Here is a 15,039-nt window from a genome sequence, read left to right as displayed (position 1 = left end):
TTCAAAAGCAAAAGCAAGGATGTTAATCGTTATACTTTGAAAATGCAAAAGATATAACAAATAAATAAATAAATGGAGATTGTGCCTTACAGACCAAATTCTGGTTTTCATATTTGATAGACATATAATCAGAGTAATAATTTAAAATAGACTATAATACTGAATACTTAATTTCCATTTAAAAATGTGGGGTCAGCAATTTGATTGCACGCTCCTTTTAAATTCAGAATTACTTTTTCATGTTTTTGTCTTTGGTTGGAGTCACAAAGAAAACTGTTTAATGCTAGCGGCCTGATGCTCAAGAGCATTTACATATTTAATGCTGAGCTTTACGCATGTAAAAGCACTTTATCCATGGAAGCAGGCTTATGAAATTTGCTATCACATAGGCCTTTGACTTGTCACTAGGTATTTGCCTGCATTAGTAGTCCTTAAACTGCTATTAATCAATAGGGAATAGCCACTGCTTGTTGCCTCCATTAGTAGCATGGGATTTATTTATTCTTTGAGTACTTGCCAGGTCCTTGTGACTTGGATTGGCCACTGGTGGAAACAGGATACTGGGCTTGATGGTCTGATCATTAATGGTGATTAATGGTCTCTACATTAATGGTGGGGGTGAAAGGGAAATAGAACCTAAGGATACTAAAAGCCAAGAGAAACAGATAAGTATGAGAAAAAAGAAGTGTGAAGCTTGCTGGGCAGACTGGATGGACCAATTGGTCTTCTGCCATCATTTCTATGTTTCTATGATCCAGTATGGCATTTCTTATGTTCTTAGGTGAATTACTATGATAGTATGCTATATTTGCACACATACTTTAAGAAAAATCACCTAAAAAATAAATGAAAGATTTTTGTTGGTGTATAAACGCCATGAATGTTGCAGAGGGATATTAAGACAACAGATGCCCATTTTAAATGATTGGGGTGCCTTTTGTCAGAATCGTTTCGCTCAAGGTTAAGAACATAAGAAATTGCCATGCTGGGTCAGACCAAGGGTCCATCAAGCCCAGCATCCTGTTTCCAACAGAGGCCAAACCAGGCCACAAGAACCTGGCAATTACCTAAACACTAAGAAGATCCCATGCTACTGATGTAATTAATAGCAGTGGCTATTCCCTAAATAAACTTGATCAATAGCAGTTAATGGACTTCTCCTCCAACAATGTATCCAAACCTTTTTTGAACCCAGCTACACTAACTGCACTAACCATATCCTCTGGCAACAATTCCAGAGCTTAATTGTGCGTTGAGTGAAAAAACGTTTTTTCCGATTAGTCTTAAATGTGCTTCTTGCTAACTTCATGGAATGCCCCCTAGTCCTTCTATTATTCGAAAGTGTAAATAACCGTGTCACATCTACTCGTTCAAGACCTCTCATGATCTTAAAGACCTCTATCATATCCCGCCTCAGCCGTCTCTTCTCCAAGCTGAACAGCCCTAACCTCTTCAGCCTTTCCTCATAGGGGAGCTGTTCCATCCCCTTTATTATTTTGATTTCCGTTCTCTGTACCTTCTCCATCGCAACTATATCTTTTTTGAGATGTGGCGACCAGAATTGTACACAGTATTCAAGGTGTGGTCTCACCATAGAGCGATAAAGAGGCATTATGACATTTTCTGTTTTATTAACCATTCCCTTCCTAATAATTCCTAACATTCTGTTTGCTTTTTTGACTGCTGCAGCACACAGACCCAACGATTTTAAAGTATTATACACTATGATGCCTAGATCTTTTCCTGGGTGGTAGCTCCTAATATGGAACCTAACATCATGTAACTACAGCAAGGGTTATTTTTCCCTATATGCAACACCTTGCAATTGTCCACATTAAATTTTATCTGCCATTTGGATACCCAATCTTCCGTCTTTGCAAGGTCTTCCTGTAATGTATCACAATCCACTTGTGATTTAACAACTATGAATAATTTTGTATCATCCGCAAATTTGATAACCTCACTCGTATTCCTTTCCAGATCATTTATTTATTTTTATATATATATATATATATATATATCTACCTTATAAATGGGCCATGACCGACTGCCCGCAAATGCGCAGTAGAGCTGCGCTCTACTGCGCATGTGCGGGCAAGGACGTCGGTCTTAGCCAGCGTAAAAAAAAACAAAACATGGTGGCGTTGGGCGGCAGCGGTGATGGCGGTGTCGGGTGGCGGCGGCGGCAGCGAACGACAACGAGGAGCAGCGGCGGCCAGTAGCGAGAGAGGGAGGGAGGGACTGAGTGAGAGGGAGGGACGGGAGGGACTGAGAGGGAGGGAGGGAGGGGGTGGGGAAGCGTGAGGGGAGAGGGAGAATGAGGGAGAGGTGAGAGACAGGGATGTGAGTAGCTCCTAAGTGGAAGGGTAAGAAGTTGTGGAGAAAAAGGGAGTGGAGGAGGGTTGAGGGAGAGGGGATGGGATTGAGACAGGGTGGGGAGTGACTGAGGGAAGGGGAGGGAGGTGAGAGTGAGGGGAAGGAGGCAGTGGGAGACAGAGAGTGAGTAAGACTGAGGGGTGGGAAGGGGGTAAGACTGAGGGGTGAGAAGGGGGAATGAGGGAGAAAAAGTGTAGGAGGGTGCTGTTTTCGAAAATGGACCGAAAACAAAAATGTAATGTAGCCCGTTGTGACGGGCTTAACGGCTTGTATATATATATATATATATATATATATATATATATAAAGCACCAGTCCAAGTACAGATCCCTGAGGCACTCCTCTGTTTACCCTTTTCCACTGAGAAAATTGACCATTTAATCCTACTCTCTGTTTCCTGTCTTTTAACCAGTTTGTAATCCACGAAAGGACATCACCTCCTATCCCTTGACTTTTTAGTTTTCTTAGAAGCCTTTCATGAGGGACTTTGTCAAACGTCTTCTGAAAATCCAAATACACTACATCTACCAGTTTATCTTTATCCACATGTTTATTAACCCCTTCAAAAAAATGAAGATTTGTTTGGCAAGACTTCCCTTGGGTAAATCCATGTTGACTGTGTTCCATTAAACCATTACTTTCTATATGCTCTATGATTTTGATCTTGATAATAGTTTCCACTATTTTTCCCAGCACTGAAGTCAGGCTCACTGGTCTATACATACCCGGCTTGCCCCTGGAGCCCTTTTTTAAATATTGGGGTTACAGTGGCCACTCTCCAGGAACAATGGATGATTTTAATGATAGGTTACACATTTTAACTAATAGATCAGAAATGTCATTTTTTAGTTCCTTCTGTACCCTAGGATGCATGCCATCTGGTCCATTAGAGGTTGAGCAAAGTGATAGAGTATGGGGTACAAAAATTAATTAGGGTCATAAAGCTATCATTACTCCATTTTCAGTCAATGATTAGTTGAGGAGCAGTAAGTGTACTATGCAACTTCAGTAACATACATAAATAAACAAGAGGGTACCTGGTGCCAAAGAGTTTCAAAGGAAATGGCGCTATTTGCATGATGGGAGAAAAATCTGCTACAGCTTTCAGCATTACACATTGCAGGTCAGAATGGGCAAATAGATTTTTTGAGCCAAAATACAAAGGCAAGGTGCTAGGCCATTGGGCATGCAAGCTGAAAATATAAAAATGGGGTGAATCATAGATGATTTTAAAAGCAAAAGGTTTTTCAGCCAACAAAAAAGGACTATGAATGCACTGATACAGGAGTGATAATTAGTACAATGTAACATTCTAGAAAGAATTCTACTTCTCTGTCTTATATTAGAGTTTGGCGCATATTTGAGGAATTTTGCAAGCAAAGAAATTTATCTCCATAGAAAGCACAAATAGGAGATATTCTAGCTTTTTTACAATGTGGTTTAGCTAAAGGATTGGCTTTAAGCTTTTTGAAAGTGCAGTTAGCTACCATTTCATATTTTCAGGGAAAAATTAATGGTAATTTGATTACTTTCCATAGGGATATTTCCCATTTTCTAAGAGGGGTAAAACATTTACATCCTCTAATTAGATCTTATTTCCACAATGGAGTATAAATTTAGTTTTGCAAGAACTAACTAAACCTCCTTTTGAACCTTTAGGTAAATCTTCAATTAAGGTCTTAAGTTTTAAAAGTCTTTTTGGTGGCAATTACTTCTGCAAGAAGAATTTCAGAATTACAGTCTTTATCATGTCAATCTCCTTTTTTGAGATTTACAAAGAATTTGGTAATTCTGAGGCCTGTTCCTTTTTTTTCCCCTAAGGTAGTATCTTTTTTCATAGGAATCAGTGTCTTGTTCTACCTGCTTCTAATAGAGTGAGTGCAAGGAAGGTCTAAATTCATTAAGATTTTTAGATGTCAGGAGATGCTTAAGATTTTACCTTGAGAAAACTAAAGTTTTTGAGAGCCTGAAAGGTTATTTGTTCTTTTTTGTGGTCCACGTAATGGAGAATCGGCTTCAAATTATTCGATGGCTAGATGGCTGAAGAATCCTATTTCTTCAGCCTTCTTGTTACAAGGTAAAATGGCACCTAATATGATTAAGGCCCATTCAACACGAACATTAGCCAATTTTGCTCCCTACACAGGGACAGAGAAGACCGGCCGTGGATGCCTTCACCCACTCATGGAGTGCAGGCCTCCGATTCTGCTAATAGGCAAGACTCTCGGGAAGCTACACCAGGACAGAGGCTCCATGATCCTCATGGCCCTGCATTGGCCGCATCAGGTCTGATTTCCCATTCTCGGCAACCTCTGTCCAGGAGCCCCTTTGCCTGGGCACCTCGCCCAACCTAATCATGCAGGATCAGGGCAGGCTGCACCACCTGAACCTCCAGTTGCTGTCCCTAACAGCCTGGATGTTGAAAGGCTAATACCACAGTCCCTTGCCCTTTCTGGTGTCTCACTGGTCCTAGTAACTTCACGAAAGCCTTCCACACGGAGATTGTATTAGGTGAAGTGGAAAAGGTTCTCTTCTTGGTACACACAGGAGGGCCTTGACCCCCTTTTCTTGCCCCACACTGAGGCTCTTTGACTACCTCTGGTGCCTTTCAGTCTGTTTACAGACAACCTCAAACTGGGTACAAGTGAGTGCCATTAGCACCTACCACCGAGGGGTGGGCGATACCCCAGTCTCAGTGCAGCCCTTAGTAGGGTAGTTCATGAGAGGCTTACTTCAGCTGAAGCCTCCATCACATCCTCTTGCTGTGGCCTGGGACCTCAACATAGTGCCAGCATGGCTCATGTGGCCTCCATTTGAAGCCCTGTGCTCCTGCAAGTTCAAGCACCTCACTTGGAAGGTTACTTCCACTTGCAGAGTCAGTGAACTGCAGGCCCTAGTGACCTACCCGCCTTACACAGGGTTCTTCCATGACAGGGTGAGGGTGCAGTACCTAAGTTCCTGCCTAAGGTAGTGACCGACTTCCACCTCAATCAGTCCATTGTGTTTCCCACCTTCCCCCTTGAGGCTACACACACACACACAGGTGAGCAGGCTCTGCATACCTGGGACTACAAGTGTGCTCTCACTTTTATGTAGACCATACCGTAGCCCACCCAACTCTGTCTCCTTCGACAGGAATAGATTGGGAGTGTGATGGGCAAGCAGAACCTCTCCCGTTGGTTGGCAGACTTGCTTTCTGCTACCAGAAAGCAGGGCTGCCACTCGAGGGACAAATGAATGAAAGCACACTCAGCGAGGGCCGTATCAGTGGCACACTTCTGGGCAGTCCCTGTTGCCGAAATCTGCAGGGCTGCAACATGGAGCTCCCTCCCCATCTTTGGACGTCTGTCCTCTAATTTGTTTCCACTATAACAACCCAACTCTTCCGACCTATGGCCCAGTATGATGTTCAGGCTGCCCTGTTGCATTGGGTGCTAGTTGGCCATGGGTGTTCAGTGACAAGCTACAGCTGGCTATTCTGCCATCTATGAGGACTACCATCCTGCTTGTCCTGGGAGAAAGATGTTCAGCCAGATGAGCTTTTGGGTCAGCCGGCCACTGCCCCCCCCAAAAAACCCCACAAACCTACCCCAGCCCTTCAAATTTAATTACAACCCCATCCTAAACCCCCCCCCCCCCCCCCCCAAGACTTGCCAAAAGTCCTGGTGGTCCAGCAGGGGTCCTAGGAGCTATCTTCCCCCTCTTGGGCCATTAGCTAGTGGCAGCCGACAGCCCGAGAGGGGGATATCACTCCCGGGAGCCCTGGCAAGTCTTGGGGGTTTTTTGTGCCCTTTCTCCCCCCCAAAAAACAATAGGAAAACCACACAATTGTGGGTTCCCCTTCTGTTTTGTCAGTCCCCCAAAATGCAACAAAATAGGAACAACAAATGCACATCCCTAGGGAGAAAGCAGAGTTGCTTACCTGTAGCAGTTGTTTGCCTAGGACAGCAGGATGTTAGTCTTCCTGAAAGCCACCCACCACCCTTTGGAGTTGTGTTCGCTTACATTTTTTATTTTAATTTTTCGTTCTTGCTTTTCTTCTAGAAAAAGTGACTGAAGGGGGACCCTGTGTGGCCATGGGGTTGGTGGCATGCTCAATGTGCCAGTCAAAGTTCTAGAAACTTTGACAGTGTTCCTGAGAGGGCTCCATCTGATGTCACCCATCTGTGAGTCCCTTGTTACAGGTAAGCAACTCTGCTTTAACTTTTTTCTAGTTTAGCACAAGTCATCTCAAACTAGATCAGATATTTCTTAAATTCATGATTTTTGTTCCTTTGGACTAAGCTTCCCAAACCTGTCATAGGGACCCCTACGACATCCACAGTGAATATACATGAGAAGTTTGTCTATACTGGCTGATATGCAAACTCATGCATATTCACTGTGAATATACTCAAAACCCAACTGGCTGTGGGGTCCCCACAACAGGTTTGGGAAGCCCTGCTTTAGACTTTACTACTTCAAAATTTGTTTATGCTTATTTTATGGTATATTACAGTGTTTTCCAACCCTAAACACCTAACCACTCAGGTTCTCAAGATTGCCACCGCAAATATTTATGAGATCTGTATACCTTGGAGACCCAACATATGCATATTGATTGCAGCAATCCTGAAAAAAAAAAAAACCTGTTCGATGTGCCTTCAGGAGGGTTGGGAAAGACGTGTATTAGATACCCACCATTATGAACTTGCTTTCATTGTCACTGAAAGCATCTACATTCTCCTTCCCTGGAAATAAGCAGAGGAAGAGTGCCTTCAGAAACGATAGGACATAAGAACTGCCCTTTGTACTTTGGAAACCTGTCCCCCTCCCTGCAAACTGCAATATATGAATGCACTACCAAGCTATTCAATTCTAATTTCTTTCATGTTTTAATTTTGTCGTCCACCTTATTCAGATTAGAATTAAGCTGTCTGACTGTGCTGTCATTTTTGTACACCTTGAGTGAATTTTATTGAATAAGGCAGGTTAAACAAATCTTAATACATTTGAAAGAGATGGTCCTTCGCCATATCAAGGACATGAGGGTTATCACTCCCCCTACATTATTTGGCAACTAATTCAGTGGCACTATGCTCAAATCTTCTTGCACAAAAAGGGTGTGTGAAGTTGTTCAAGCAAGCAAGACCCACTTTAGGCAGAAGTTTCACAAATTGTTTATAAACTGAAGTGCACTAAATACCACATACCCAGAAAATGCTTAAACTTGGGATCTTGACATTTATTCAGGACATATACATCTGTACAAAAAGATTTGGTAACCAACTTCTGCATTACAATTAAAATCTTAATTAAAAAAAACACCAAACAAAAAACAGCTTCTTTGAAGCCACACTAACAAATACAGATTAAAACTTCAAACCATGAATTTGGTTGGTTAGAAAGCTCAACTGAACAGCAACTTCTCAAATGCTATTGTGAAGGCAGAATTGTGGTTTTCAGAGAGTCTATTAAATTCATTGAGCTGTAAATGTAAACCTTAAAATAAAAATGGATCCAGTAACACTTAAACAGTCTTCTGCTGTCCTTTTTTTCCAATCAGTGACTTGTGGATATGTGGAATAACACCTACAGAAAAAGAGAAAGGCTTTATTAAAAGGAGTTGTCTTGTTTGCTACCATCTCCAGAATGAATAACTATTTTTTTTTTTTTTTAGTTTTGAAACAACCCTTATGACTTTGTTGATAAGACATCTCCAAGTGATATTAAAAAATAATTTTGAAAGATCCATGATTAAAAAAATAAAGGGCCTTTGGAGCCAGCCAATTTGTAGTTAAGTTAGTAGCACTTAAGTTAGTGATAAACTGGATAAAACCCACCACAAGATGTATTAGTTGCATCTTGTAGCTCAGATGAATACCACAGAATTAAGAAAGCTAACTAGTCCATTGAAAAGCAGCATAATACACATGAAGTAGCATGGGTGGGCATGCTGCAAGAACATATCTAAGAGCTAGGACTCCAATCCTACACATGCCCCAGCTATCCTTAAGTGATATTTTAGTGAAAGGGAGAAATAGATTTAGTTCTCCCTTATAAACAGTACAACAAGGCTTAATGGAAAACATATGCAAGTAATACACTAGTTTCATACTATTTTGCTCAGCCATCCTGTTATTTAATAGAATTGCCAACAGCAGACCTATCCTTTCCTACCTGGGAGAACACACCTGCAGACAGCCTGGTGCACCTGAACATAGGTCCTAGGATACACATCAAGTCCTGCTACTCCAAGGCTTGTGTCTCCTTCCTTGTGACCTTGGTTCTTCCATGCAGTATAGGGGTTGCCAAAGGCTGTGCCCTCCATCTGGCTCAATTCTTCCTGATCTGCTACTCTAGCCTCCAGAGATCAGACTTGTTCTGTCTGTGCCTGGTGCAAAGAACTCCCAGCTCTTAGATCTCTCCATGGCAGTGTCATACATATGAAAGTGTTCAAAATAGCCACCCCCCCTCACTGCTGGATTATCTGTACCTTCTCATTGGACTCATAACACTATTTTCTCCTACCACCCAAGTTCACCTATTTTCCTGTAACTTTATTCTTCCCACTCAGTTCATAATATTTATTCCCATGTTATCTGTAAACCGATGTGATATGTCTATGAACGTCAGTATATAAAAAGTTTTAACAGAAGAATATTTATGTCTCATGCACCTGATTGTTTAGTAGACAAATACATTTCTTTTTAAATAGGAGTGAGGTTTATTTTGTACAGAACATTAAGTAGTTCTTTTCATGCAAGTTCTCTACCCCCTAAATAGGGATGGTGGGGGGAATAGAAGCTACTCACATTACCCAGCTTTTATCTAGGACAAAGTCCTGTTCTCATCAGCTCCTGCTTCAGTAGCAACTTCCTCAAAAACAAAGATTCTTAATATAGACAGCCAAGAAGGCAATGATAAATCACATCTAGAATAAATACTTTTCCTTACCACCACCAGCAATTGTTGCCTTGATAAGGGAATCCAATTCTTCATCACCTCTGATAGCAAGCTGTAAGTGGCGAGGTGTGATACGCTTCACTTTTAAGTCTTTTGATGCATTTCCTGCCAGCTCAAGAACCTAAACAAAAAAAAAGGGACACAACAACAACATTAGTCTGATCCTGATCTTTCCTTAGAAACCAGAGATAGTTTCATTGTACCATAATTCAGAAATTAGAAGTCAGCACTCAGATCCTTGAAAAAGCAGCTTCATAGCATGAGATAGGCTATCCAAGCATTCTGGAAGTTCTCCCCTTATTTCCTGTTTTTTGTTAAATTGCTCACACCTGGATAGGCAGCTATTATCCCTTGAGATAAGCAGCTCAGAACATATCTACCCCTTTGGGGTCTTATATTGGCCACTTGACAACGTGATACTGGGCTTAATGGTCCTTTGGTCTGAGCCAGTATGCAAATCTTATGTTCTTATATTAAGAGAGCCAAGACTGGATCATTACAGCACTCTTAGATACAGCCATACCAAGTTTAAGGTTTAATACAATCAACACAGGTGTTTTTTTAAAGCCTAGCATTCACTCACATCAATAAAGTAATTTAATACCACAACCAGTTTAAGGGGGACATTCTTACAAAGCCATGACATGGGTAATCAATACACCACATATTTGCCGCAAAACAGAAAAATCATACCAGGAAGCATTAGTTTGGGCATGGCAGCAGCAGAATTACCAAAAACTACCCGTTTTTGCAGTCTGCAGAAACGACTAATAAAATAATGATCCGGACCCAGAGCGGCGCCACGTGCGGCAGTACCCCCCTAGTGCTCAGAGATCAGATAGTGCCCGCCGCTCCTTACCTCAGCAGTCAGATACTCCAGGATGGCAGCGCTGTACACCGCCGCTGTGGCACCCACGCGGCCGTGGCTGGTAGTTCGCGACTTCAGATGCCTATGGATACGGCCCACAGGGAACTGTAAACAAAATAAAGCCTTAATATTTCGAAGTGGCATTAAAAAGCTTCACTAGACAATGAATCACAAATAGAGTACGCTGTGGGTACTCTTTATTGACAGCCTCTAAAAACGAGGAGCCTTATGTTCTTTCATCCGGGCCAATAAAGGCCAGGATCCATTTCTGCAGACTAGGAGTTTATTGCCCAAGTCAAGGTCGCAACCCCCCCCATGCAAGCAGCATGACCAGAAGTCACCGAGCTGCCCCACTAACCTGCAAGCCAGCCCTCTGCGAGCGGGAAATCGCTTTCGTCTTGGTTTTTCCGGAGTCCTTCCCCGCTTTACCTCCAGCCTATACAAGAAGGTAGAAAGAGGAAAGGGTAACAGAGGAGGTTAATAACCAACACGGATATCAAGAAACGTGAAGTAGGCAACGCTGCAATCAAGTTACTCCGGACTACAATATCTCGCGCGCCGCACAGCGCTTCCAACCCGCCAATCAGGGGGCGAGAAATCCGCGCAGCTACCCCCAAAATCCATCGCCAGCCCATTCTTCCCGAACTGCCTTCTCCCAACCTCTTACACCCAAATCCCCCCTAGAAGCCTTTCCCTCCATTACCATTCTACAGCAGCTTCGCCAAGGTTAACGCTATAAAAAAAATTATACGTCCGCCAACACGCGCGAAAATAAACTGCATCCAATTCAAACAAAAGCGCCTCTCAACGTCGATTTCTGTAGCCAACTACGCCACGCATCCGGGATTTAATATGGTGGACGCTGACCAATTGCGTTGAGCGGGCTGCCCCAGCGACCAATAAAAGAGCACTTAAGGGGTGTGGGGCGGGATTTAGCGATGTGGGCGAGGGCTAGTTGATGTTCGATATTTCAAATGTGAGCGCGCGCGAGCTGCGGCTAACTGACCATCTGTGTTTATAGTGTCTCGATTTCCTAAAAAGCAAAATGAGTTTAACCAAAAACTGTAGTATTTCTTTCCTTTGCTTCTTTAAAAAAAAAAAACCAAAAAAAACGAGTCCCCTTCTTGTAGCTCGTCCCATTCCTATTTTAAGATCTCCCTCAAGTAGAAAACAGTTGCAAATTCTCTAGTTATAAAAAGCGGTTCCTCTCCGGTTGCAGCGGATCCCGAGAGGCCGTTTGGCAATTGCTCCCTCCAGCTTCCCTACACCGGACAGCTTTTCGGTTTTATTTGTAAGACCACCTGACCGGCAGCAGAAGTCGGTCAAGAGAACACAACTTTTGTTTCTTGCCCTCCCGAACCCCAAATCTCTCACCACTATTGAATCCGGAGGTTTTGCATAATCATTAGGGAAATAATAGGCGTTTATAATAGGATTACAGTTTATTTGTTTAGTCCTGAAGAACTTTAAAAACATTCAAATCACGCCCCTGTACATGCAACTAAAGCACGGTACTGTGGCTGTCTCAGCCCCGGGGCAGCTTACTCCGACAGCAAGGACGAGACTGGTACCCTAGTAAATGGCTGCAGAGAGAGATAACGCCGCAAGGGGGCGCCCGTCCTTCCTACCTACCTTCATCCGGGAACCTGCCGTGGTCCCCATGCAGATCACACGGCCAACGACGCCGCCGCACCGAACCCCCGCCCTCCCTCGCGCTTACGCCCAAACTCGGGCCGGCAGCGCCCGCCCCGGCCTCGGACCAATCAGGAATCTCCGGCCGCCTTTTGCCCAATCAGCTGCTGTCCACTGGGCAGGTTTCCCCCGCCCTTCTCTGGTTCTCATTTCTGTCAGTGGCTACTGGGATTGCAAAACTGACCCATGCTGATCCGTACACTGATGTATTGGAGGTCCTTTAACTCCGTCGAGTCCACGCTAAAAAAAAAAAACCTCACCATCAACAAGTGCTGATTTTATCAGTGGGGAAAATCAGAACTACAAGTTCATCCATGCCATGATAGGGAAAAACCAGGACCGGATCAGCCTGTGCAGTTGGCTTGAAGTGAAGTGACAACTAGCATTATTGTCTGTATATCTCTCTCTATTTCCTTTTCTCACAGGTTCAGGGATATTGCTGTGTGTGTGCTGCTGGGATGGGGTGAGAAGAAAGGAAGGAAATAAGACCCTGGCTGAGCATAACAACACATCGGGGGAGGGGAAGGGTTCGACTTTGACAGTGGAACTTGGAGTGGCTGCCCAGGGACATCTGGATTTTGAGAAGATGCGATATATAAGATTTTTTTTTATTAATAATAATACTTCCTTCACCTGGTATAGATACACAAACAATATGACATATATAAACTAATCTATATCTTCAAAAGGACACAAACAGGATGAAGTTGGTCCAGAGCTTGGCTACTAAAATGGTCAGTGCTCTTTGTTCTAAAACATATGGGGATAGACTTCAAGATGTAAATATGTATACCCTAGACTAGAGGATAGGGGAGGTATGAAAGAGACATTCAAATATCTCAAAAGCTTTCCCATACACAGGTGATGAGCATTTTTCTAGAAGGAGGAATCATGCGATGAGGTTGGAAGGGGGAAGACTCTGCAGTAATCTTAGGAAATATTTCTGTACAGAAATGATGGTGGATGTGTGGAACAGCTTGCCAGTGGAAGTGGTGGAGACAAAAACAAAGCTGAATTCAAGAAAGCATGCGATAAATACAGGGGATCTCTTAAGGAAGTGATGAGAATTATGATGCTAAATTAATTGGATGGGCAGATTAAATGGGCCATATGGCCTGTTTCTGTCATCATGCCTCTATGTTTCTAAGGTATCTTATAGACAGTGCTCACCTTGCTGCTGGTCTGGTTGAGAGGTGTCCAAATCCACCACCTCTATCACAGCTGATTTGGAGATATGATGCTCATATAACAAGATGCTCCATTATCGTGAAGGTCACTTGTGTATTTGCCTCTTCTGCATGCATTCGGGCTTGTATCTTCACAACCCGGCCAAGTCCCTCTACTTGTGGCATAGCTCCTCCATACTATGGCAGTACTTAAAAACAGTATTCCTTAGTGTTCGATTAGGTCAGTTCCAATGAGTGGGTTAGGCACCTCTGCCAGCAGATGGAGATGGAGCAAAAACTGAAGTTCAGCATTTCACAGTGCTAGGGCACCCTTATCAGTTTCAGACAATGCCTTTTGGTCCAGCCATCGCTCCAAGAACTTTTTCCAAGGTTATGGTGGTGGGTGGTGGGAGCGCTGAGAAAGGATGGGATCCTAGTACACCCGTATTTGGACGACTGGCTGATTCAAGCTAAATCTCTGGAAGAGAGCTGCCTGGTGACCCGCAAGGTGATCTCCTTGTTGCAGGAGCTTGGTTGGATAGTGAACCTGGCCAAGAGCAGTCTTCAGCCTTCTCAGTCGTACCTGGGTATTCAGTTCGACACAAGGCAAGGCAAAGTTTTCCTACCAGAAGCTCGGATTCAGAAGTTGATGTCGCAGGTGTGTGTCTTTTGGTGAAAACTATATGCCCGACAGTGTGGTCCTATCTTCAGATACTCAGTTTGATGGTATCAATCCTGGAAGTGGTGCTATGGGCAAGAGCACATATGTGTCCTTTTCATTGCTCCCTGCTGTCTCGTTGGAACCCACAATCTCAGGACTATTCAGTTTGGCTCCACTTGCTGATGGAAATCTGCTCTCACCTTCTGGTTGCAGGAGGATCACCTGAGAAAAGGAGTTTTCCTGATGATGCCGGACTGGTTGATACTCATGACAGATGTGAGTCTCCAGGGTTGGGGAGCTCATTGTCAGGAACTAACTGCACAAGGGCACTTGAATACAGAAGAGTCTCTCTGGAACATCAATCACCAGGAACCCTGGGCGGTCCAGTTGGCATGCTTGCAGTTCAATGACAGACAGAGGTTAAACGGTCCGAATAATGTTGGATAACGCAACGACAATGGCTTACATCAATCAGCAGGGAGGAACCAAGAGCCAGCAAGTGTCACAGAAAATAGACCAAATTATGGAATGGGCAGAAGGGCATCTCCAGGTGATCTAGGTCTTTCATATTGCAGGAAAAGACAATTTAAGAGCAGACTTTCGCAGCCAACAGAGTCTGGACCCAGGAGAATTTGGGTTGTCAGACGAGGTGTTTCAGCTGATAATGGATTGCTGGGGCCTTCTGTTCCTAGACCTGTTGGAGACCTCTCGCAGTGCAAAGGTTCCTCGCTGTTTCAAACGCAGGAGAGATTCGAAGTCCTTGGGTATCGATGCTCTCGTACATCTCTAGCCAGAAGACAATCTGCTGTATGCCTTTCCCCCGTGGCCCCTATGGGGCAGAATAGTTCGCAGGATTGAAGGCCACAGGGGGATGGTGCTCCTGGTGGCTCTAGGTTGGCTCAAGAGATCATGGTATACAGATCTGTGAAGACTTGTGGTAGAGACCCCCCTTCGTCTTCCGCCACATAAGAATCTGTTGCAGCAGGGGCCTGTCCTTTACGAAGATCCGATTCGATTTTGTCACTCGCCTTTTGAAGGGTGTTATTCTGCGGTGATTGCCACCTTGCTGTGAGCTTGAAAGTTCTCCACTTCCTTAACCTATGTGCAGATTTGACGAGTGTTTGAGGCTTGGTGTGAGAATCGAGGTGTTCATTCTTGTTCGGTGGATTTTTTGCAGGATGGGTTGTTTAAGGACTTGGCCCTTAATTCCTTGAAGGTACAGGTGGTGGCTCTTGCCTGTTTCCAAGGTCATGTGAATGGTGAACCCTTGTCAGCCCATCCGGATATGGACTGGTTCTTGAAAGGGGTGAGGCATCTTCATCCCCCCTTGC

The 15,039-nt window shown here is 43.8% G+C and overlaps 1 protein-coding gene across 2 annotated transcripts; it reads right to left on the bottom strand.

The window, feature by feature from the left end:
* Positions 1–7,574: 7,574 nt before the first annotated feature.
* Positions 7,575–11,890, bottom strand: LOC115089129 (histone H2A.Z). 2 transcript variants are annotated; one of them, XM_029597119.1, is made up of 5 exons: positions 11,822–11,890; positions 10,548–10,625; positions 10,181–10,294; positions 9,313–9,442; positions 7,575–7,947 (listed from the first exon to the last, which is right to left on the bottom strand). In XM_029597119.1, the coding sequence occupies exons 1-5, from the start codon at positions 11,849–11,851 to the stop codon at positions 7,886–7,888; spliced, it is 414 nt and encodes a 137-aa protein (XP_029452979.1). In that variant the 5' UTR covers positions 11,852–11,890; the 3' UTR covers positions 7,575–7,885. The 2 variants fall into 2 exon arrangements, with proteins under 2 accessions (XP_029452979.1, XP_029452989.1); XM_029597129.1 differs by lacking the exon at positions 11,822–11,890 and adding an exon at positions 10,893–11,052.
* Positions 11,891–15,039: the final 3,149 nt, after the last annotated feature.

Source organism: Rhinatrema bivittatum, chromosome 1, assembly GCF_901001135.1.
Source record: "Rhinatrema bivittatum chromosome 1, aRhiBiv1.1, whole genome shotgun sequence".
In the NCBI taxonomy this organism is placed as follows: domain Eukaryota; kingdom Metazoa; phylum Chordata; class Amphibia; order Gymnophiona; family Rhinatrematidae; genus Rhinatrema; species Rhinatrema bivittatum.
Note: the sequence above shows the minus strand (reverse complement) of the source record. Positions and strands in the feature narration are given on the sequence as shown.